Source organism: Trachemys scripta, chromosome 1 (genome assembly GCF_013100865.1).
Source record: "Trachemys scripta elegans isolate TJP31775 chromosome 1, CAS_Tse_1.0, whole genome shotgun sequence".
In the NCBI taxonomy this organism is placed as follows: Eukaryota; Metazoa; Chordata; order Testudines; family Emydidae; genus Trachemys; species Trachemys scripta.
In genome coordinates, this window is record NC_048298.1 from 223,489,271 (window position 1) to 223,514,861 (window position 25,591).

Below are 25,591 nucleotides of genomic sequence, written 5' to 3' on the forward strand. Positions count from 1 at the left end.
GTGGAGAGCACAGGTGACCACACAGAGCTCATCAGCACAGGTAACCGTGATGGAGTCCCAGGATCGCAAAAGAGCTCCAGCATGGACCGAACAGGAGGTACGGGATCTGCTCGCCATATGGAGAGATGAATCAGTGCTAGCTGAACTCCGTAGCAGTAAAAGAAATGGCAAAGTATTAGAAAAGGTCTCCAAGGCCATGAAGGACCGGGGCCATAACAGGGACACACAGCAGTGCCGCGTGAAAGTTAAGGAGCTACGGCAAGCCTACCACAAAGCCAGAGAAGCAAATGGAAGGTCCGGGGCAGAGCCGCAAACTTGCCGCTTCTACGCGGAGCTGCATGCCATTCTAAGGGGTGCAGCCACCACTACCCCAACCGTGTGCTATGACTCCTTCACTGGAGAAACACACAGGGAAGACTGTTCGGGGAATGAGGAAGATGAGGATGGAGGTACTGTAGGTAGCTCACAGCAGCAAGGAAGCAGAGAAACCGGTTTCCCCAACAGCCAGGATATGTTTGTCACCCTGGACCTGGAACTCACCCAAGACCGTCAGGGCACACAGGAGACCTCTGGTGAGTGTACCTTTGTAAATATTACACATGGTTTAAAAGCAAGCATGTTTAATGATTAATGATTAATTTGCCCTGGCAATCGCGGCCAGTACATCTACTGGAAAAGTCTGTTAACGTGTATGGGGATGGAGCGGATATCCTCCAGGGACATCTCCAGAAAGCTCTCCTTCATGTACTCCCAAAGCCTTTGCAAAAGGTTTCTGGGGAGGGCTGCCTTATCCCGTCCGCCATGGTAGGACACTTTACCATGCCAGGCCAGTAGCACGTAGTCTGGAATCATTGCATAACAAAGCATGGCAGCGTATGGTCCCGATGTTTGCTGGCATGCAGACAATATCCATTCCTTATCTCTCTTTGTTATCCTCAGGAGAGTGATATCATTTACGGTCACCTGGTTGAAATGGGGCGATTTTATTAAGGGGACATTCAGAGGTGCCCGTTCCTGCTCTTCTGAACAGAAATGTTCCCCGCTGTTAACCACGCGGTGGGGGGAGGGGTGAAGTGATCATCCCAGAGAATCGTGTGTGTGTGTGTGGGGGGGGGGGGTTACTTGGGTTTGTGCCGCATGTTAACCCGGAAACCTCAGCCCCTCCTTTTACATTGAAAACCCATTTTAAATGGCCAACCCAATTCATCCTTGATATGGGAAATGCGCTGGTGTTTGAAACCTTTCCCGCATGTTAAGAAGGTTAAAAAAGCCAAAAGACTGTGGCTTACCATGGCTGCCTGCAAGGCGAAATATGTTGCCTGGGGCACTGCGTGAGTGATCTCTCATACCAAACCGGCAGGCAGAGGAAAAATGCGACCTTGTAACGAAAGAGTGTACCCATTGTTCTCTAAAATGTGTCTTTTTTTAACCACGTCTCCTTTCTCCTCCACCAGCTGCAAATGTTTCTCCTTCGCAGAGGCTAGTGAACATTAGAAAGAGAAAACGGAGGACGCGGGACGATATGTTCACGGAGCTCCAGATGTCCTCCCACGCTGATAGAGCACAGCAGAATGCGTGGAGGCAGTCAATGTCAGACATGAGAAAAGCACAATATGAACGAGAGGAGAGGTGGCGGGCTGAATGGCGGGATGAAAAGAGCAAGTGGCGGGCTGAAGATGATAGGTGGCGTCAGCTTGCAGACAGACAGCAAGAGTCAATGCGCCGTCTGCTGGAGCATCAAACTGATATGCTCCAGCGTATGGTTGAGCTGCAGGAAAGGCAGCAGGAGCAGAGACCGCCGCTACAGCCCCTGTTTAACCAACAGCCCTCCTCCCCAAGTTCCATAGCCTCCTCACCCAGACGCCCAAGAACACGGTGGGGAGGCCTCCGGCCACCCAGTCACTCCACCCCAGATGATCGCCCAAGCATCAGAAGGCTGGCCTTCAATAAGAGTTAAAGTTTTAAAATGCAGTATGTCCTTTTCCATCCCTCCTCCCCCACCCATCCCAGGCTACCTTGGCAATTATCCCCCTACTTGGGTGAGGAATTAATAAAGAATGCATGAATGTGAAAAAACAATGACTTTATTGCCTCTGCAAGCGGTGCTCGAAGTGGGGAGGGGAGGGTGGGGTGGTTGGTTTACAGGGAAGTAGAGTGAACCGGGTCAGGGGGGAGGGGGTTGGAGGGTTCATCAAGGAGAAGCAAACAGAAGTTTCACACAGTAGCCTGGCCAGTCACAAAACTCGTTTTCAAAGCTTCTCTGATGCGCACCGCGCCCTGCTGTGCTCCTCTAACCGCCCTGGTGTCTGGCTGCGCGTAATCAGCGGCAAGGCGAGTTGCCTCAACCTCCCACCCCACCATAAATGTCTCCCCCTTACTCTCACAGATATTGTGGAGCGCACAGCAAGCAGCAATAACAATGGGGATATTCTTTTCGCTGAGGTCTGAGCGAGTCAGTAAGCTGCGCCAGCGCGCTTTTAAACGTCCAAATGCACATTCCACCACCATTCGGCACTTGCTCAGCCTGTAGTTGAACAGGTCCTGACTACTGTCCAGGCTGCCTGTGTACGGCTTCATGAGCCATGGCATTAAGGGGTAGGCTGGGTCCCCAAGGATCACGATAGGCATTTCAACATCCCCAACAGTTACTTTCTGGTCTGGGAAGAAAGTCCCTTCCTCCAGCTTTCGAAACAGACCAGAGGGCCTGAAGACACGAGCATCATGTACCTTTCCCGGCCATCCCACGTTGATGTTGGTGAAACGTCCCTTGTGATCCACCAGGGCTTGCAGCAGCATTGAAAAGTACCCCTTGCGGTTTAAGTAGTCGGTGGCTTGGTGCTCCGGTGCCAAGATAGGGATACGGGTTCCGTCTATCGCCCCACCACAGTTTGGGAATCCCATTTCAGCAAAACCATCCACTATTGACTGCACGTTGCCCAGAGTCACTACCCTTGATATCACCAGGTCTTTCATTGCCCTGGGAACTTGGATCACAGCAGCCCCCACCGTAGATTTGCCCACTCCAAATTGATTCCCGACTGACCGGTAGCTGTCTGGCGTTGCAAGCTTCCACAGGGCTATCGCCACTCGCTTCTCAACTGTGAGGGCTGCTCTCATCCTGGTATTCTGGCGTTTCAGGGCAGGGGAAAGCAAGTCACAAAGTTCCGTGAAAGTGCCCTTACGCATGCGAAAGTTTCGCAGCCACTGGGAATCGTCCCACACCTGCAGCACGAAGCGGTCCCACCAGTCTGTGCTTGTTTCCCGGGCCCAGAATCGGCATTCCACGCCATGAACCTGCCCCAGTGACACCATGATTTGCACATTGCTGGGGCCTGTGCCTTGTGAGAGGTCTATGTCCATGTCAATTTCCTCATCACTCTCTTCGCCGCGCTGCAATCGCCTCCTCGGCTGGTCTGGGTTTCACGTTGGCATGTCCTGGCTCTGCATATACTCCAGGACAATGCGCGTGGTGTTCATAGTGCTCATAATTGCCGCGGTGATCTGTGCGGGCTCCATGATCCCAGTGCTAGCTATGGCGCCTGGTCTGAAAAAAGGCGCGAAACTAGTATCTGACGGACCAGGGGAAGGAGGGAGGGCGGGACGGAGGGCGGGCCGAGTGACGACATGGCATACAGGTACAGGGAATTAAAATCAAGAAAGGTGGCTGTGCATCAGAGAGAAACACAAACAACTGTCACAAAGAATGGTCCCCCCAAAGATTAAACTGAAAACCCTGGGTTTAGTAGGCCGTTGATTTGACGGAGGGAGGGGGAAGCAAATGAATACAGAACAAATCTATTTTTTACATCTTAAGACGACGGTGCAGCGTGACTGATAGCCCTCGGCATCTTCTGGGTGCTTGGCAGCAAATACTGGGCGCTTGGCAGTTAGTGTACTACGATGGCCTTCAGGCCTATTGCACAATCTGCTGCTCAGGGAAGATTCTGCTAATGTGCGATGATCCAACTTGTAATAGGATGGTTACCAGTCGTAATACACCATCTACTGCCAAAAGGCAAGGGGCTGGTGCAATGCAGCCCTACGGCTGCCAGCCCCACAGCTGCCAGCACCCAGATCGCCGATGAAGGCTACCAGTCTACTGCATCGTCTACCGCCAAAAGGCAGTTAGCTGCTGATGCTGTGTAGCAATGCAGTCCCACGTCTGCTGGCACCCAGATGACATATGGTGACGGTGAGCTGAGCGGGCTCCATGCTTGCCGTGGTATGTTGTCTGCACAGGTAACCCAGGTAAAAAGGCGCGAATCTATTGTCTGCCGTTGCTGTGACGGAGGGGGAGGGGCCTGACAACATGTACCCAGAACCTCCCGCGACACTGTTTTGCATCATCTGGGCATTGGGATCTCAACCCAGAATTCCAATGGGCGGCGGAGACTGCGGGAACTGTGGGATAGCTGTGGGATAGCTACCCATAGTGCAATGCTCCAGAAGTCGACGCTAGCCTCGGTACTGTGGACGCGGTCCGCCGACTAGAGCACTTAGAGCATTTTATGTGGGGACACCGCAATCGGTTGTATACAACCGATTTCTATAAAACCGGCTTCTATAAATTCGAACTAATTTCGTAGTGTAGACATACCCTGAGTGTCTTGCAGCCTTCAATGTAGGAAAGTATTATCCAGATAGGGGAACTGAGGCAAAACAAGACTAAGGCCAGAAGGGACGACCTCGTCTGAGCTCCTGTGTATCACAGGCCACCAACACCACCCAGCACCCACGGAGTAAACCCAACAACTGAAATTAGGCCAAAGGATTACAGCCCACAGGACACTATTATGTGTCACAGGCAGAGAATAAAGAGGGACAAAGTGCACCAGTGCCTGGGGCCCCTGCAGTAATATGAAAAAGATTGAGTGAAATATACCCAGAAAATTCTCGCAGGTGACCCACATGCTGCAGAAGAAGGTGAAAACCCCCCAAGGTCACTGCCAATGTGACTGGGAGAAACTTCCTTCCCAACTACTCATATAGTATCGTTTTGACTGTTAGCATGTGAGCAAGAACCAGCCAGCCACACACCTGAGAGAGAGAATGCTTGGTGCCACCTCAGAGCCCTGGCCCACTGTGTCCAATGTCCCATCTCCAGCTTGGCCATTCCTGATGCTTCAGAGGAAGATTAAAAAACAAACAAAAAAACCTCCTAACAAAATACACTGGGGTGTGGGGTTCCCTTTCTGACCCCTGCAGGTGGCCAGCTGAAAGCCTGAAGCATGAGTTTTAGGAACACAAGACAGAAACCAGATGTCAGCCCCAGGATTGCTGAGATTCCCCTACCATCACAAGTAATTCTGTCAGACAATTGCACTCATAAATCTGTCCAGCTCTCTCTTGAAACTAGTTAAGTTGTTTGCCCCTGCAATGCCTATTGGGAGGCTGTTCCAGAACCTCACCCCTCCAATGATTAGAAACATTCTTTTAATTTCCAGACTGAATTTGTTCATGGTGAGTTTATATGTAACTGTTCTTGGGCTGACAGTGTCCTTTAGCTTAAATAGCTCTTCACCTTCCCTGGTATTTACCCCCTTATATATTGAGAGCAATCATATTCCTTCTTGACCTTCTTTTTGCTAGACTAAACAAGCCAAGTCTCCTCTCATGAGATGGGCTCTCCATTCCCCTGATCATTCAATTAGCTCTTCTCTGCGCCTGTTCCAGTTTAAATTAATCTTTCATTAACATGGGTGACTAGAATTGCAGACAGTATTCCAAATGAGGTCTTGTCCAATGGCATTAATACTTCTCAATTTCTACTGGAAATGCCTCACCTGATACATCCTAGGATTGCATTTGCCTTTTTCACAGCAACATCACGTTGGTGACTCATAGTCATCCTGTGATTGACCCCACACCCAGGTCTCTCTCCTCCTCTGTCGCTTCCAACTGATGAGACCTCAGCTTGTAGCAGAAATTCTTATTATTAGACCCGAAGTGTATTATGTTGAATTTCATCCCATTTATATCACTCCAGTCTTCCAGGTCATCCAGATCTTCCTGTGTAACATTCCAATCCTCCTCCATATTGATGATGCTTCCCAACTATGTAACATCAGCAAATGATCATCATTAGCACACTTCTACTTTTTCATACCAAGGTCATTAATAAAAATATTGAATAAGATTGGTCCCAAGACTGATCCTTGAGGAACTCCACTAGTAACCTCCCTCTGGTCCAATAATTCACCTTTCAGCACAACCTGATGCCTTCTCCCTTTTTACACAATTCCTCATCCACCTTACAATGCTCGTACTGATCCCCACCTTCCCTAATTTAACTAAAAATTTCTCATGTGGTACCATGTCAAATGATTTACTGAAGTCCAAGTATATTAGATCTACTACACTTCCTTTATATAAAAATCAGTCATTTTCTCTAAAAATCAGGTGAGACTTGCATGATCTATCTTTGGCAAACCTTTGTTGCATTACATCCCCGTTACCATTTACCGCCTTTAATTTAATTATTCTGTCCTTCACAATTTGTTATAAAGCCTTGTATACTACTGAGGACAAACTAACTGGTTTGTTATTTCCCTGGATCACTTCCCCTACTCCCCTCCCCCCCTTTTCTTAGCTATAAGTACAATCTTAGCAATTCTGCAAGTCACATGGTACTAGATAGAGCTGTCAGTGACAGAGCAGGGAGTGGAACCCAGGCTTCCCAATTCCCAGGTTAATGCCCTAAAGCATGGGCCATCCCTCCTCTCCGATGCAAAAAACAGTGCCAAATATTATTTGTTTGTTGTAAAATATTGTCTTGCTTTGTCCTTGACTCACTGAAGTGCTTTGATACCGCAATAATGAGTGTGGTGCAAATACGTACATTAGTATATAAACAATTTGGGACTTCTACTTTTTATTCTTATGGCCTTGATCCTGCAAGACTTATGTGGCTGTACTTTATGCTCCATGAATAGTTCCACTAGTTTCAAAGTTAAGTACATGAATAAATCTTCTATGCAGTGTAGTTATAGCTTTGTTGGTCCTAGTACATTAGAGAGACATGGTGAATGAGGTAATATCTTTCATTGGACCAACTTCCATTGGTGAGAGAAACAAGCTTTTGAGCTAACACAGAGCTCTTCTGTCTCACTCACCAACAGAAGTTGGTCCAATAAAAGATATTAACTAACCCTGCTTAAATTTTGGCAGGAGTGTGACCTAAGCAATGAAAACAATTAAAAATCAAGCAGAAAATGACTAGGTGTGTTTTGTTATGTACTGCAGGCATGGCTTCCAGTAATGAGTATCGTGCCCTGCAGTGGAATGCTGGGTCAGGAGGACTTCCTGTAAATGAAACCACTTTTGCCAAGGTGCTGCGTCAGCAGGGTTATACCACGGGACTTATAGGTATGTAGGAATATGTTTTATCATGAGTTGGCACAGGAATGATTTTTGGGAGACTGTTTGGGTTTTTCTTTTCTCTCAACTGTCTGTCAGTCACACGTGTAGCTCCTGAGCAGGTGAAAAAATTAACTAATAAATGCAGGTGTCTATATTAATAATAGTAGTAATAATACCTTATAGACTTTGAGGCCAGAAGGTACCATCGTGATCATCTAGCTCTTATGTAGTGCTTTTCATCAGTAGATCTCAAAGTGCTTTACAAAGTAGGTCAGTATTATTATCTCCATTTGACAAATGGAGAAACTGAGGCACAGGACTTGCCCAAAGTCACCCAGCAGGCCTGTGGCAGAGCCAGGAATAGAACCTAGATTTCCTGAGTCACCATCCAGTGCTCTATCCATTAGGAAACACTACCTCTCTGATATTTATGATAACTTTACACTCATCCTATATTGTAACAAACTAGTACTGTTTAATATTTGTAGTGTGGTAAGACCTAGAGACTCCCAATTGGGGCTTGTGGCCCTAATGTGGTAGGTGCTTTTCCCACACATAATGAAAAGACAGTCCCCACCCCAAAGAGCTAACATTACTATTGGACATTTAATCATCTGAACTCAGTGGAGCATAAAATAGGAGAAGTAAAAAATGTCACAAGAAGTGGCATGGTTACAATGGTTAGAACAACTGAGCATTGTACTAGGTCCAGGAGCTTTTCCAAAGCTTAACAAAACTCTCTCAGTGCTTCCTTTGATATATATAGAGAGAGATACACATCCAACAAAGGAAGGACGTTAAACATTTCATTTGGCTTTAGAGGGGGAAAGGGATATAGAAATTAACAGCGAGTAGGTAGTACGTAACTGGCTAATACAATATGTTCCCCACTCATAGATAGGTGAGCCCAGCCGTGTTCAGAAATAGCTTGTTCTGTCTCTGGATTATTAAGTAGCATTTGAAAATGTGAAGTACTATTTAAGTGTATGATGGTATAGCATAGAAGTCAAGTCATTGGTACTGTTTGCCTTTGTAACCCCTAATGATAGGTGAGAAGAGCAGGTGCTTTTTTTCTGAAGAGGTCTGAAGACTAATCCAGGAATTTATTTATTTATTTACAGATCACAGAATAAAAGCAAATATTAAAAGTATATAGACACACAAGTAGAGATGCCAAAAAATCCTAGGACATGAAATCACTTGAATTTGCTTATTGACGAATCATCACGAAAAAAGAGAATATTTTGATTTTTCATCAGAATATTTTTGTGCTGATTCATTTAGGTGAATTTCACCCTTTCACTAGATTGTTCCATATGTGCTAACCATTACCTTCAATTTTTTTCCTCTGCAAAGGTTATTTTTAACTCAGATATTTTCTCAGCAAGAAAAAAGTGGCGTCTTAACAGCTCCCAATACAAACTCAGTGACCACTTTCATTTTGGCCATTGGCTCTGTCAGTGAATTAAAATCATCCTTCTTCAGGTAGTTGTCTGCTTCTTGGCACTGACAGAAGATTCCTCGCATCTTGTCTTACTTGATCGCAAGGTGATCTAGTGTGCTATTCCACCTTTGCCATCTTGGATCTAAAGTTTTTGACTCGTGAACCTTTCAGAATGTTCTGGGGTTAATACATGCCTCAGTATGTGGTAACCCACAATTTTTTTAAATTAAAAAGTGAGGTAATGGAGGAACCAAATTTAGTATTAACATAATTGCAAACTTAATTTTTAAGAACATTGAGAGCTCTATTTGCTCTTTAGGCTGTACACTAGATAAATGATTTAGCCCTGAGAAAATGGGCTGTGTTAGGATATAGATATTAAGGCCTATATTTTAAGAATTTAGGTGTATTTTTATCACTTAGCTAGTTATAGAGATATAAAAGAGAGAATTAAAATCTGACGGGGACTGCCCAAACTGTGTACTGGGAGCTATCCACGGAGGATGCATGGGACTATGCCCGGGTAAAGGCGGTGATTCTAGAAGCCTTAGACGTCAGCCCGGAAACCTTCCGGCAGTGGTTCCGGAGTCTGACCTACACCCCGGGCACCCGACCCCGGTTGGTGGACCAGGAGCTGAGGGACCTGTGCAAGCGGTGGCTACAGCCCGACATGCAGAACCCCGATGAGCTCACTGAGCAAGTCATCCTGGAACAGTTTGTCCATATCCTCCCGTCATGGGGAAGGGCTTGGGTCCTCTGCCATCGGCCTCCGACAGTAGCTGCCGCCATAGCTCTCATGGAAAATTTCCTTGCGGCAGAAGCCCCGGTGGGACCGGCTACTCGAGCCCACCCACAAGGTCCCGAGCGCCCTAATCTAGAGAGGAAGGGGAGCGCCTGGATCGAGCTGCGAAACCCTCCACAGAGTCAGGAGCCCTGTTATAGATGTCCCAAAGGGCCGGCTCGACAAGCCCCCGTGGGCCCAGATACAGGGAGCGGAAGGATCCATCAAAGCCCCCCAAGAGCTAGAGGGGAGGCTCGGCCCAGCCCGGATGACCAGAACTAGGGCCTGCTTCTCCTGTGGGAAACGTGGAGACCTGCAACAGGACTGCACCGAGATGAATTGCTGCTTTGGTCACGTTGGCACAGGGGAAAACCGCGCCTGACCGCCGCAGGCCGCCAACATCACAGTGCCCCTAGTTGTCAGGGATTGCCTGACCTGGGCCCTGATTGACTGCGACTGCGGCCAGACCCTAGTCCGCCGAAGCTTAGGCCTCCCGGCGGACCCCTGCCTGGGAACCATCCAGTTGTAGTGCATCCATGGCTACATACGGCCTTACGCCAGTGCCCGAGTCTGACTAACCATGGATGGGGTCATGCGGTTGCTGGTGGTTGGCCTATCTCCACGACTAGCCTACCCCGTGATCTTGGGACGTGATTGGCCAGAGTTCCCAGGCGTCCTTCGTTTGAACGCCGAGGAAAGCCCCGACGTCATCCCAGCATTGGAAGGGGACTGCTGGGAGAACCCCGCAGAAGAGGCAGAGGAACAGGACCCAATGGGCAGGAAGGAAGGCCTGAGGACCCCCTGCCAATGTCTGCTGACGACCCCAGGGTCAGCACTGACTTCTGCCGGGACCAAAGGGGGGACCCTACCCTTAGTCAAGTGTATGAGCAGCTGGCGGCCGTGGATGGCTCTCTGATCCATCCATGTAGGGCCAAGGTGTGGCCCCATTTCGAGTTACGCCACAACCGCCTCTATCGGGTGAACCGAGATCCCCACACCGGAGAGGTCCAGATCTAACTGCTTGTGCCTCGATGCCACCAACGAGCGGTAATGAAACTTGCCCATGACATCCCGGCTGCAGGGCACTTGGGCCAGGAAAAGACCCTCACCCGAATTCTGACCTGATTCTTCTGGCCCGGGGTGCACCAGGAGGTGCAGAACTATTGTAGTTCCTGTCCAGAGTGTCAGCTGGCTGCTCCCCCACGGATGCCCATGGCCCCTCTGATCCCCATGCCCATTGTGGAAACGCCATTTGAGCGAGTGGCCATGGATTTGGTGGGGCCTCTCCCGAGAAGCAGGGCAGGATTTCTGTACATACTGGTCATTGTGGACTACACTACCCGTTTCCCCGAAGCCGTCCCACTACGGAGTATCACCGCCAGGGCCATCGCTGATGAGCTCGTAAAGGTCTTTGCCCCCGTGGGCTTACCCCGGGAAATCCTCACTGATCAGGGCACCAACTTCACCTCCAGGCTGCTGTGGCAGGTGTGCAACCTCCTGGGGATTAAGCAACTACGTGCCTCCATCTACCACCCACAAACTGACGGCTTGGTGGAATGGTTCAACCGTACCCTAAAAGACATGCTGAGCAAGTTTTCCCCAGAGGACCTGCACCGATGGGATCAGCTACTTCACCTTTGCTTCTGGCCATCCGTGAAATTTTCCCCCTTTGAGCTGTTGTACAGATATCGTCTGAGGGGGCTGCTGGACCTCATGAGGGAGACATGGGAGCAAGCCCCGTCCCCAGCCCAGGGCCTTCTGAGATACATCCTCCAGCTGCAGGGACATCTTGCGCAAGCAGGAGCTCTAGCTCGGGAGAACTTGAAGGAGGCCCAGGAAGCTCAGGCCCAAATGTACAACCGGGAGACCCGGTTCCGCGAGTTCGAACCCGGCGACCGGGTTTTGCTCCTCCTGCCCTCCAGCGAGTCAAAACTACTGGCCCGTTGGCAGGGGCCATATAAGGTGATTCAGAAGATCAGCCCGATCACCTATGAGATTAATCAGTCAGACCGGCGGAAGAAAACTCAACGATACCATATTAACCTCCTGAAACCTTGGCAAGAACGAGAGGGCCTTCTAATTAATCCCTTTCCACTGGAGCCCGAGTTGAGGCCCCGTGTAACCCCGACCAAGGACTCCGCAATGCCCCAGCTCGGAGAATCCCTGACTGAGGAGCAATGAAAGCAGACCCAATGCCTCCTGCAGGCATTCCCCAGAACATTCACCGCCCAGCCGGGCTACACGACCCTCGTTCACCATACTATTCAGACAGAGCCTGGGGTGGTGATCCTGGAATCGAATAGGCCGTTGCCTCATCGTATGCGGCAAGTCGTCGAGGAGGAAGTCCGAGCGATTCTAGGGTTGGGGGTTATTGAACCACTGCAAAGCGAATAGCGCAGCTCGGTAGTCCTGGTTCCCAAACCCGATTGCACGCAGTGGTTCTGTATCAATTTCTGATGCATCAATTCAAAATTCAACGCGTACCCAATGTCTCGGATCGACAAACTGCTGGGCCACTTAGGAGAAGCTCACTTTCTCACTACTCTTGATCTGAGTAAAGGATACTGACAGATCCCACTCGACCCCGCCTCCCAGGAAAAGACCGCATTTGCCACCTCCACGGGCCTTTACCAGTTCACTCGAATGCCCTTCGGTCTCCATGGTGCTCCTGCAATGTTTCAATGGCTGATGGACCAACTCCTTCAATCTCACCGAGAGAATGCGGCAGCGTACCTGGACGATGTTGTTATTTACATCTGCCATTGGGAGAACCACCTGGAACGGGTAGTGGCAGTCCTGAGCTACCTGCGGGCAGCGGGATTAATGGCCAATCCAAAAAAATGCCGCATTGGATGGCAAGAGACCACCACCCGGGGTACACTATCAGGAAGGGACAGGTGAGACCTCTCATGGGGAAGGTTCAGGCCCTGGCGGCCTGCCCACCGCCCACCACGAAGCACCAAGTACGCCAGTCCTGGGACTTGCGGGCTACTACCGACGGTTTATTCCCGGGTTTGCATCTATCGCAGCCCCTTTAACTGGACTCTTGACCAAAACCAGCCCCTGACGTATACATTGGCCCCCGGAGTGCGACAACACCTTCCAGGCCCTCAAAGACAGTCTCTGCCATGAGCCCGTCCTACACAGCCCCGACTTTAACCGGGAGTTCATCCTCCAGACGGATGCCTCGGAGGTAGGACTAGGGGCGGTCCTGTCTCAGGAGGTGGATGGAGAAGAACACCCGGTCGTATACCTCAGTCGGAAATTGTTTCCACGAGAGATGAACTACGCGGTGATAGAGAAGGAGGCCCTGGCAGTAAAATGGGCCTGTGATGCCTTGCATTACTACCTCCTTGGGGCCCCGTTCATACTAGTCACCGACCACACTGCGCTTCAGTGGTTGGCCAGAATGAAAAATAATAATATGAGGCTAACGCGTTGGTACCTGGCACTACAGCCCAATGCTTTTACTGTCCGCCATAGGGCCAGTAAGGACCACGTGAATTCAGACTTCTTGTCCCGCCTGGGAGAGTTGGACAGGTCTGGCCCTGATGATCGGGAGCCAGCGTTGGGGGCGGGGGTGTAGCAAGGTGGTGTGGTGCCCCTCAGCCCTGCAGAGGGAAGAACCTCCCCTGACACCAACGTGGGCAGAGCCAGTGGATCCTGCGCCCGCTCCCCAGAGGTCACGGCGCAGGACAGGAAGTAGATCGCAGAGCTCACTTGGACCACAGCCGCCAGAGAGGCCAGACGCCTGTGGCCTAGCTCCGGGTTGGGAGATGCCGGCAGGCCGCAGCCGACCTGAGGACTGGCCGGGCCAGCCAAGGCTACCCCTTGCCAGTTACCCAGGGGAGCAGCCAAGGCTACCCCTTGCCAGCTACCTAGAGGAGCAGCTGAGCCTACCCCTCGCCAGCTACCCGGAGGAACCGATGGTGCTGGAAACCTCTGAGGACACCGCCCTAACCCAAGCACCCCCAAGAGGGGGAGTCCGGAAGTAGCCCTGGGGCAGCCGACCCTAGTCTGGCGGCGGCATTGCCAGAATCAATGTCAGTGTGTTGCGGTCAGGATCCCCACTGACACAGCAGCGGGTCTTCTGCCGCTGCTAGGGCCCCAGGCTGGGACTCAGTGGAGTGGGTGGGCCTGCGTTTCCCCCTGCCACCCAACTCACGGGTGGCAGTCTCCCCCTCTCCCCAAACGCTCGGAGCCAGGAGCCTGGGGTTTTCTATTGAGCTATTTGCTCAGTCCCTGCCTGAAGGCCTGAGTCCCTGACTGTTTGTTTGCTGCCCCGCCCTGACCCAGGGCCTGGGCTTCTATTGAACTATTTGCTCAGTCCCTGCCTGAGGGCCTGAGTCCCTGACTGTTTGTTGGCTGCCCCGCCCTAACCCAGGGCCGGGGCTTATGTGGTACTCCTTGAGCAGCCCTGCCTGGAGGTCTGGGCCATAGACTGGGTGTTCCCCAACCCAGCAGAAACGGTGTAGCGAGGCGGTGTGGTGCCCCACAGCCCCACAGAGTGACGAGCCCCGACCGAGTTCTTCTATAGGAACCTAGGAGATTTATGTGCCCAACTGTCATTTAAATGGGCACTTAGCTCTCCTAAGGCATCTTTGAAAATCCCAGCCCTAACAATTGCCTTTCTTTGTTTATTTAACTTTCAGGGAAGTGGCATCAGGGTATGAACTGTGAAGCCCTCAATGATCACTGCCACCACCCTTCAAACCATGGTTTTGATTATTTTTATGGCATGCCTTTTACTCTTCTAAACAACTGTCAGAAAAACAAACCTCCCGAGTTGGATGCAGCCCTTCAAGCCAAACTCTGGCTTTACACTCAAATAATTGCCCTTGCTGTGCTCACAGTTACCATTGGAAAGCTTACTGGCTTGATCTCCGCCAGCTGGAAAATAGTTGCCTGCTTTGCCTTAGCTGTCTCACTTTTTTTCACTTCCTGGTACTCCAGTTATGGATTTGTGCGATATTGGAACTGTATCCTGATGAGAAACTATGACATTACTGAACAACCAATGAAGTTGGAAAGGACGGCTGCCCTCATGCTTAAAGAAGCAGTTTCATTTATTGAAAGGTAACTAACGACCTTCCTTTTTTCTTAAAGGAGACAAGATCCCAGGAGTGTTTTTAAGATCCTTGGTGCAAGTAGGTTTTTTTGCATAAGCTGTTAATGTCTCTGGATAATTCTTTTTCAAATATTTTTGAAGCACATAAGAAATTTCTGCCCACAAACACATGCTCACTGACTTGGTTTCTGGAGCCAAGAAAAGAGTACCAGTATGAATGACATGTTAATGGGGAGAGCATTTTGAATATTGACAACAAATGAGTACACCAAGGATTCGACTTTATTTCAGCAATCCTGGATCTTTTCAGCTACCTGGAGCTTTTCAAATAAGAGAGGTTTTAACCAGGTGACATATGTGACTAAGGCCTCATTTTTCAATTTTTTTATTATTTGCAAAACAACACTGTGTAGCATCCCCAGCTATCAGACAAACACTAAGAGTTTTTTTTCCTAACTAAATCTATCTCTTCATATTTATCATGAAAGACTGCTGGGCCAAAGTCCATGGTATCATCTGAGGTATAAGTCACTGCAGAATTGGGGCCATATTGATGACCCATATGGGTGAGATTTTCAAAAGTGCCAGGTGATTTAGGCTCGTAAGTCCCAGTGAAAATCGGTGGGGTGCATGCTCCAAAGTCACGTAAATGCTTTTGAAAAGCTGTAGTGAGAGAATAAGTAATTTTTATGGAGAGCTTGTGATGGGCTGCAGCCTGATGGCCTATACTCTCCACTGTACCAGTGAAGAGTGGCACCATTACAGCACAAGACTGCTGCAAATAAAACATGCTCTTTGGCAATTACTTATTTTTTAGGTTTCCATTATTGTTTCCCCCCCCACCCCCACTACTAGTTTGTTGTCCCATCTTTTAGCTTTCAGACTGCTCTTTCACTCTTGCCAGCCCCCCATCTCTGTTAATGGAGGGTTGTTTCTGGTCCAGCACTACATAATCCAGCAATTCTCCTACAGTGGTTGCTAGGCTATTCTCTCTGGCTTATATTGCTCTTACTCCCTTTCAGACATCTTTATTTTTTTTACATAAGAATATAGACAAATTAACCATAGTAAATCTGACCATTTGATCTATTTGGTCAGGTATCCTGCCTCCTGCAGCAGCTCATCCCCTTTGGTGCTCATCTGGAAGGGAACAAACTACAAAAAGCCCTATGAGACATCCAGATAATTGTACTGTGCTATACATAGCAGACAAAACTTCAGGTAAAAATTTCAAAAGTGCTTAAGTCCCATTTTCAAAAGTGGCATAGGAACTTAGGAGCCTGTGTCCTACTGACTTTCAGTGAAAGAGTTTCAGTAGGAGTTAGTCAGTGGTGGGCAACCTCAGCCCGCAGGCCGCATGCGGCCCATCAGGGTAATGTGATTGCGGGCCGCAAGGCGTTTTGCTGACGTTGACCGTCCGCAGGCCCGGCCCCCTGCAGCTCCCAGTGGCCGTGGTTCACCGTTCCCAGCCAATGGGGGCTGTAGGAAGTACTGAGCCGCAGGGACATGCTGGCTGCTGCTTCCTGCAGTTCCCATTGGCTGGGAACGGTGAACTGCAGCCAGTGGGAGCTGCGGGGGCCGGGCCTGCAGATGATCAACATCAGCAAAATGTCTCATGGCCCGCAATCACATTACCCTGATGGGCCGCATGTGGCCTGCGGGCTGCAGTTTGCCCACCACTCAGTTAGATGCTTAACTCACTTAGGCACTTTTGAAAATTCCTCTAAGCATCTATTTGCATCTTTAGGCATCTAAATATTTCTGTAAGTAAAGGTGTCTAAGTTGCTTTGAAAATTGGAGTTAGAAGCCTAAGTCATAGGGGTGTTTTTGAAAAATTTACCATTCCTGACTACATGTGATAACTGTTTTACACCTTAAAGTCTGACATTTATTTCTGCCTAACTGTTCCATTATCATGTGTCCCTCTTTTTTCTTTCACTCAGTTTACAGCCTTCCATGGTGCCATACTCTCTCTTTCTCTTTATTATGGAGTGGAAAATAGCTAAATTTTGTGTTGAGGTAAAGCCCTCTTGTGAGAAGGTTCTGGGATTGTTCTCACTAAGGCAATTGTTTTAAAAATATATACACCGCTACCCTGATATAACGTGACCCGATATAACATGAATTCGGATATAACGCGGTAAAGCAGAGCTACGGGGGGGGGGGGGGGGGGGGCTGTGTGCTCCGGTGGATCAAAGCAAGTTCGATATGACGGGGTTTCACCTATAACATGGTAAGATTTTTTGGATCCCGAGGACAGCGTTCTATCGGGGTAACAGTGTACTGTTTGGTGCATTGTAATGCAAACCCTTCTGGGGAGAGACATTACCCCCCAAAATAGCTAGTGTCATCCATTGTGCACATTACGAGAGACAATGCTCCGTGGACCAGACAAATTGAGGTCAATGGCATTATGTCAGGATGAATGTGGTTCTAGTTATAATCTATGTGTGTGCATGTTGAATGTGAAAGCTTCTAGAATTTTCCAAGTGCACAACAAAAATATTCATTTAATTTTTTAAGAAACAAGCATGGACCATTCCTCCTCTTCGTTTCCTTTTTACATGTTCACACACCCCTTTTCACCACGGAGAAATTTCTTGGGAAGAGCAGACACGGTTTATATGGAGACAATGTAGAAGAAATGGATTGGTTGGTGGGTAAGTGTCCTTTATGAAAGAGATTTTCTTTAAATGTATCAGTGGATTTTAAAAGGTGCAATACTGATATCAACCAAGCTTTTAGAGTCTTAAAAGCTATTAAAGATTTCTGCAAGGGCTCTGCAAAGCTTTAGTTCCCTAATCATTTTAATTAGATCTTTATCTTTTTGTTTGATTCATAGCAAACTTTTGACTGTTTTTCTGTCTTTCTTTTAATTTACAGGCAAAATTCTTGATGCTATTGACAAGGAAGATTTGAAAAACAACACATTCACATATTTTGCCTCTGACCATGGAGGACAATTGGAGGCTCAAGAAGGAAAAACTCAGCTAGGTGGCTGGAATGGCATATATAAAGGTAAGAATTACGGTACGATTTCTTTTAAGTTAAGAAATGCAATAGAAAATTAATTTGCTTGACTAACACCGATGGGTTCAATGTGAGTTGGTTTCTATTCCTGGTTCTAGCACAGATGTCATGTGTAACCATGGACAGCAAACTTAATCTCTCTGTGCTGCATCTCGTTTCTCTGAAATTAAGGCATTAAACTTGCCTGTCTCACAGTAGTATTGTGAAGCTTGCATAACGCCTGTAAATCAATATTTGTTCCTAGGGAAAAGGTCTCATGGAAGAGAAAAATATTATCACAGATACATGGCTAATCAGAACAGAAAAGGAAAGGAGGAGTGTGTTGTCCCTTACAGTGAGAAGGCAATCACTGCACGGTTTTGTTGCTTTCAATGTACTCTAAACAAGACAAATGCCAATCAGAAAGAATGTAAATGTTTTCATTTTTTAAACTGCAGCTTGTATTAATTTTGCAACCTGGCCTAATTTTTAGTGTAGCACTTGCCAACTACACAGCCAGGGGCAAAGAGTTGAAACTGTGACTCCCTGAGCTGTGGAAATTGTGTACTACTGAAAGGGAGAGTTCGCCTGTTTTGGGGGAGGGGGAGGAGGAATTTTTGCTAGCTCCTGGCTCTTCCTCATGCAGCTGGACGGTAAATTGGCTCTGATTGCTACCATTGAATGGAAGCAGTACGTTATAGATTTGGTGAATGAGTCTGATGGGATTTGGAGGGCAGGGGGAAACAAGGTTGCAATGGCAAGCAGCTAAAAGACATGGAAACCTGATGGCTATATTCGTGTACCCAACTGTGCCACAATACACATCTTTTCTTCAGTACGTAGGCAGTCAGCATCCTGATGCTTGATCTGTGTAGAATTCTTATTCTCTCTATAGCTGTCTGATTCCTGTGTACTATGTGGTTAGGGAAAATCATTTGACTGAAAGTTCAAATAAGGGTATATGATAGCTTTTGTATTATTCAGATTCATATTTCTGGTCTTGAAGTTCTTGGGTAACTTTTTCAAAACCACCTAAGTGACTTTGGAGCCTAAATCTCATTTTCAAAAGTGAAATAGGCACTTAGGTTTTAGACTCCTAAGTGACTAAATCCTACATGCAAGAGTCACTTTTGAAAATGTTAGCCCATGTCTAAACAGAACCAGTGTCTGTACTGAAACTCTGAATTAAAATGGGGGATGAGGCTCTTTAAGTGCTGTTTAAGACGTATTTCATACCTTCAGTCTTGTGTGTTCTCAGAGAGTGTCCAGTCCCTCCCTTTTTGCTAGGCCATGGGGCTATTTGGTGTAGGCTCTCAAAAGTTTCCTGTCACCCCATTCTGACCCTACAAAAGGATGTAGACTAACAGCTGAGTGCAAGAGGAGCAATGTGAGGGGGAAAAGAAAGAAAATTATTGCCGAAGAACATATATTTGAAAGCTTGCTTGCCCATTTTCCCATCTATCCCATGCTGCAAGTCAAGACATTAATTACACACACCTTCCCAGTTTTGGAGGATGTGTTTGATTTTTATTTTTTGAGTGATTCTGTGCATCCCTCTTGAAGTTTATGAAATCAGAACTTAACCATGGAATTAAACCTTAGGGATGAGTAATGTGCTGCTGCCATCAGTCTCTAAATTCATGTACAAGTCTAATGTCTGTTAATGAGTCATAACTGTTATATGTCACTTTGCTGTAGGTGGAAAAGGCATGGGAGGCTGGGAAGGAGGCATCCGTGTGCCAGGGATACTTAGGTGGCCAGGAGTCTTTCCTGCTGACACAGTTATTGATGAACCTACAAGCCTTATGGACATTTATCCCACAGTGGCTCACCTGGGTGGAGGGATTGTGCCCCAGGACAGGTAAGGAGACAACAAAATATATTCACTCCCTATATCTGTAATGACAATATTGCTGCTTATGTTCTGCTAAACTTTACATTCATAGTGTGGTATGCACTAAGCAATGGGATTTGATGGTTTACGTTGCTACTATACAATCATAATGTGGGATATTACTATGGGTTATAGCATGTAGCGCTTAGGGGTAGGATAGTTGTCAGAACAAGGAAACCCCAGAGAGTATGAAATGAACTAATGAAGGGTATGTCTACTACTGCAATAAAACACCCACAGCTGGCCCATGTCAGCTGACTTGGGCTCTCAGGGTCCAGACTGTGGGGCTATAACATTGTTGTGTAAATGGAATGGACCCCGGGCTCTGAAACCCTCCCCCCTTGATTCTCAGATCCCAGGTTCTAGCCCAAACCCAAAAGCCTACATCGCATGTCACCATGCCTCAGTGGGTCACATCTCAGAATACCAGATTCAGGACAAACTGCTGAGAAATAGGCTGGACTCACCCGTTATTCTATCATTAGATATTCCAAACCAGTGACAAAAGTAAACTTCTGTCTCACTACACTGGTTAAAAAGAAATCAATAATGCAGTCTCCTTAGGCATTCCAGCCTTTATTTCACCATCCAGACACTAGCCTTTATGATGAGTGGTTATTGAAAACCAATTTCACTAAACAAAGGGTTCTTCTGATCCCAAAAAATCAGCCCCATACCCAGATCAATATATAACTCAGATCCTACCCAAGAATCACACTGTTGCCAATCCTTTAGTGTCTAATATGTAAATGTTTGTTTATAAGAGAAAAGAAGGAGAGAGTTAAAGTAGTCAAAGAAATCATATACATACATTGCAAAGTTCTTGGATCAGGTTTGTAGCTGTGATGATACAGACTGCTGGCTTGTAAAGTCTCTGGTAACTTCCAAATGATTGGAAGGTCCTCAGTCCATTGGTTGGAATGCTCTTTTTAGTGTAAATCCGTAGTCCAGAGATCAGGGCAGGAAAGAGGCAAAATGGAGATGCTTCCAGGGTCCTTTATACCTTCTCCCATGTTGAGGGACTGCTCTCAGTCTTACTTTGTGGAAAATTACAGGCACAAGAGGGAGTCCAGGGTCACATGAGCTTGTCACATGCCCTTGCATGCTTTGATGATTCATAGAAGCCATTACCCGTATTCTGGCTAAAGTGTCTACAGGAAGGCTAATCAGGTGGGGACAAGCTTTTTCTGTGGCCCATTGTGAGAATTAAGTGTTCTTTAATGGGCCATCAACTTGAATAGTTAATTCACAATGTGTTGGCTAGCCTGGACGTAAACTGCCTTGTGGGTGTTATCCTAGGAGCAAACACAATTGAAATATAGATCTATGTAGCCAATATTCATAACTTCAGATACAAAATGATACATGCGTATAAACAGAATAATCCTACTCATCAAATCATAACTTTTCCATTAACACCTTACATGAAATACTTTGTACAAGATTTGTTGCAATTGCATAACAAGTGGCAATATTAATTATATAAACAGTCATTTTCCAATCCTACAGCATCACAGTGCAATTTTGCAGCCCGAGTCCTGCTTGCCCGAGTCAGCTGATAGGGGCCAGCCCTGGTTGTTTTATTGCAGTGTAGATGTATATCCAATTAAAAACACATAGGGTAATAGAAGTGCAGGGGCCAAATAGGCATACATGGACCCCACACGGGCCCTTATGAGTAGTGAGGCTTGTGGTGGAAATCGACGAGAGGGAAGGGACTGAGTTCCATATAGGGGTTGCGACAGTTCCTGCTAGGCTCTGTGGAAACTGTAGAAGGCTTTCCTCCCTCCTGCACCACAAAGACCCATAAATGTCTCCCCATAACCCTCTCTGTAGCCCCTCCTCCTCCTTACATCTTGTCTTCCAAAGCATGCGTTTTTTCTATCCATGTCTCCCTGCTGTTTGCTCTCCCACAACAAGCGCTAGATGGAGTGGAGAGACTTTCTCTAGCTGTGCCCCCATGAGAAAAGAGCAGCTCTTTCGACGGTCCGTGCAGCTATAACCCATTTTTTACCAGCCATGTTCTGTGAAATGTGCTCCTCTCCCTGAGCAAGATAAATCTTGTGAGGACAGCTCCCAGCATACTTCCTATAGAGGCCTAGATGTGTTCTAACATCACCGGGCAGAGAATCAGGCAGTCAAGAATCTACTTTCCATATACTTAATCTGCCAAGTGCAGTGCTCTCTGTCCTACAAATATTGCCCACCCATGACCCTCCTGTCTGTGGAGGAGGCCAAAGCATCTCTCTCTGCCTCAGCCCTTACCCCAAGGGATGTAACAGAGGGGAGAGTTGGCAAAATGAATGGAATTGCAATTTGTAATCCCATTCTCCTGATCACTTAGGCTTGACTACTCCGTTGCCAGAAAATGGATGCCCTGTGGTCCCTTAGCAACTGAAAGGCAGCCATCTGCCAGCAGAATACTGCTATTGTGAAAGGCAGTAGACTCTAGGGTGAAATCCTGGTCCCCTTGAGGTCAATGAGAGAGTTATCACTGACTTCAGTGGGATTAGGATTTCAACCTACTGTTCAATATCCCCACACTCACCACCACAAGAGTGTGGTGAAAGCTGTGAGTGGGGAGGCCATCCCCCAAATGCCACACTGCTCCTAATTGCAGAAGTGTCAGAAATATACATGCCAGGGGTAATATTTTCAAAAGCACCTAAGTGCCTTAAAAATGGGACTCTTAAGTCACTTAGCTGCTTTTGAAAATTTTGCTCTAGGAGAAAAGGGGAAAAGTAAAGTATCGGAAAAATTTACCTAGATACCATTTGTGAAATACATTTTAGAAATGCTTATACATAGGAGAGAAAAAATTACTCGCCAGCGTTATTACAAGAAAACTATTAAATACTAATTTAGGCCCCAATTCAGGGATGCACTTACGTGCTTAAATCCATCCTTATTCAGGAAAGCATGCTTAAGTGCTGTTCTCATTAGGGATGCTTTCCTGAATAGGGGTCTTAGTTTTCCATAAGAACTAAGTCTTTGTAAAAACTGTTTGTGTACTATTCAATGGGATAAGTCTGAATTTTTGTTTTAAAAAGCATTTTATTTAGGGATTTACAGTATTTGCTTAACTTCTTTAACAGCTGTTCTAAATGTAGGACAAGTGCAGCAGGGAAATTATATACAGATAAACATGTAAACAATCTGTAGATATAGTGCCAGTGGCACTAAGAATTTTTTACTGCAGAGTGAGTAATAAATACAATATTTATTGTCCCAGTTTGGTCACTTCTCTTATCTCCATCACATCAGGGTAGTTGATGGCCGGAACCTGATGCCTTTACTACAAGGAAAAGTTCAACAGTCAGAGCACGAGTTCATGTTTCACTACTGTGGGTCATACTTACACGCGGTGCGATGGCACCAAAAGGACAGTGAGTATAGACACTCTCCCCATGAGGGATACAAACTCTAGCAAATATTTTCTCCTCATAGGAGCAGTCATCATAGCAACCCTAACTGATTGCTTTTTTGCAATAATACTTAGGCCACTTAGTACACTGGCAACTGAATGACAAAAAAAATTGTCTTTCAGAGGTGTTAAAAAAAACACACACACCCCAAAAGACAAAAGTTTTGCCGACAACATGTGCCAGTGTGAACAGCGCTTTGTCGGCAGGAGTGGTCTCCTGCTGACAACGCTAATGCCGCTTGTTGGGGGTGGAAGATTTTTGTCAGCAGGATAGCTGACAAAGAGCAGCTACACTGTGCGCCTTTTAGCAGAACGGCTTGTCGCTAAAAGCTGTGTAGTGTAGACATAACCTCAGTAAAGTTGTCTGTGCTTGGTCCAAGTTCTGTGGAACCTATGGATTGACTCTGAGGTTCTTGTCAAGTCAAAACTGGCATGGAAGTTGTAATGATGTCTGATGCCAGCAGAAGGTGCACCACTACGAAGGACTCTTTGCAATCAACAGAGAAAAGATGTAAGCGGAAGTTTAATGAAAACACGTACTGTACCATCCTACAGAAGTTTTCATCTCCACAATGTCTAGTGCCTTCAAAATCAGTATCTGTTCTGAAGGATTTTAAGAAGCCTTGTAACCTTGTATATTTTCGTTGGTAAATGTCTTTGTATTCCTTAAAGGAGCACTCTCAAATACTATAGTGCTATGTTATACTCATCATTTGGTCCCTATATCTGGTTTCTCTCCTTCCAGGTGGTGCACTGTGGAAGGCTCATTATGTGACCCCAATATTCCATCCAGAGGGTGCTGGAGCATGTTATGGAAGAGGAATTTGCCCATGTTTTGGGGAAGGTGTAACCCATCATGACCCCCCTTTACTCTTTGATCTCTCGAGAGACCCGTCTGAGGCCAAACCTCTATCACCTCACACTGAGCCCCCGTTTGACACAGTAATAAGCAGAATAGCAAGAACTGTTCAGGAACATCGCCAGACACTGACTCCAGTCCCACAGCAGCTCTCTTTGTATAACATTATATGGAAGCCCTGGCTGCAGCCGTGCTGTGGGACATTCCCGTTTTGCTGGTGTGATAAAGAAGGTGACAGTGCCCACCCTGCTCTGTAAAATAGGTGGTGGTTCATAAAACCCTGCAACTGTGAATGCTCTGCTACAGTCAATGTGTAATAACATCATTTCTGAAAAATCATGTCTCCTTTAGGCCAAATTATCCCTTAAATATGCTATTCTTCTGCCCTCTCTCTCTGGGGAGCAAAGAGGCTGTAAGTGGGGATAAGGAGGTTATGATCGTGCTTTCTCCCATTCGCTCTCCACTACTAGTTAAGTGCATAAAGTGCACTCCATGTACACATAGAATAGGACCTGGAGAGACTGTGCCTTCTAATATGTATTTAGGAGTCTCACTTTAGGAACCCAAGTCTGAATATTTTGGCCATAAGGCATCCAGATACAGTGGCGTCTGTGTTACAATTACTTCCTTTTCCCAGCACATCACTGCCTTGCAGAGGTATAACTCCATTCTCTGTTGGGCATTTAGCTATAGATAAATATTTGAAACTGTCAGAGAGATATACACAAGAAAAAGTGAAATTGGCTTAGGAAAGAACCAACTGCAATTTTTCAACAACTTTTGAACAAACTGCAGCTTTAACTGGATAACAGTAAAGTAAATGATCATGCATGCCAGAGAGCAGAATATTGCTCTTTAAGATTTTTTTTTTATTGTCATTTGCACAATCATTACTAAAAGCAGCTTTTGGTTGGTGAGCAAAGGGTACTGTTATAGTTTGTAACTGCCAGTTTTACTAATAAATGATGCTAATAAAAATGTATAAAATAAATAAACAGTGATGTGTGGTGTTATATGAATCTCAATAGAATAGCCTAGATACATAGGCGGCAAGTTATATGGGCTCGTTGTGTCCATGCTCCAGGAATATTCAGGGCCAGGGGCCCTGCTCCACCAATATTTGGAGCTGGGTCTCTCCCCCGGCCCTGCCTGAAGTGGGCCCCGGCCCCCACCTGTCGTCCCCCATGCCCCAGAGCGTCCCTCGCCCCGGAGTGTTTGAAAGCTGCGCATGGCTCTTCCTTCCCTGCCTGCCTATGCTTGCTGCTGGCTGCTGCTGCCTATGGCAACAAAAGATGCTGGTGGCTGCTGCACTGTGGAGGGGAGGAGGCACACACATGCTTTGCAGCCCTCCCCTCAGTTAGCACCCACCAGGAGAAGACCTGATCATCTGCAGTGGACCTCACTCACCTGAGCAGCTGCTGGGGCTTCGGTGAATGTTTGACCCTGTAATCTGCCCCCCCCCCCCCCAGCCACCACTCCTGCCCTATGCTGGGCAAGGGGCAGTCCCATCCCCAGGGCCAGTGCTACTATTTAGGCAAACTAGGCGGTTGCCTAGGGTGCCAAGATTTGGGGGCACCAAAAAGCGGTGCCCCCAATTTTTTTTTACAGCGTTCCTACGCCCCCTCCCCGAGCGCGTGGTCACCGCTCCACTTCTCTCACCTCCCAGTTTTGCTGGCACAGGGGCCCGAGGACAGCAACAGTGGGGTTCGGTGCCCGGAGTGCTTCACGCCAATAAACATACCGGGGTGGAGAA

The 25,591-nt window shown here is 47.2% G+C and overlaps 1 protein-coding gene across 3 annotated transcripts in view; it reads left to right on the top strand.

The window, feature by feature from the left end:
• LOC117870341 (arylsulfatase D-like) overlaps nt 1-24,827 on the top strand; it is a 76,873-nt gene extending 52,046 nt beyond the window's left edge. For all 3 annotated transcript variants that reach the window (XM_034757482.1, XM_034757480.1, XM_034757499.1), the window contains 7 exons: nt 7,243-7,365; nt 14,237-14,660; nt 17,176-17,312; nt 17,536-17,670; nt 19,360-19,522; nt 22,820-22,941; nt 23,725-24,827. In XM_034757482.1, the coding sequence (XP_034613373.1) occupies nt 7,243-7,365; nt 14,237-14,660; nt 17,176-17,312; nt 17,536-17,670; nt 19,360-19,522; nt 22,820-22,941; nt 23,725-24,095 (1,475 nt within the window). In that variant the 3' untranslated portion in view covers nt 24,096-24,827. The remainder of the gene's footprint in view (nt 1-7,242; nt 7,366-14,236; nt 14,661-17,175; nt 17,313-17,535; nt 17,671-19,359; nt 19,523-22,819; nt 22,942-23,724) is intronic.
• The last annotated feature ends 764 nt before the right edge of the window (nt 24,828-25,591 follow it).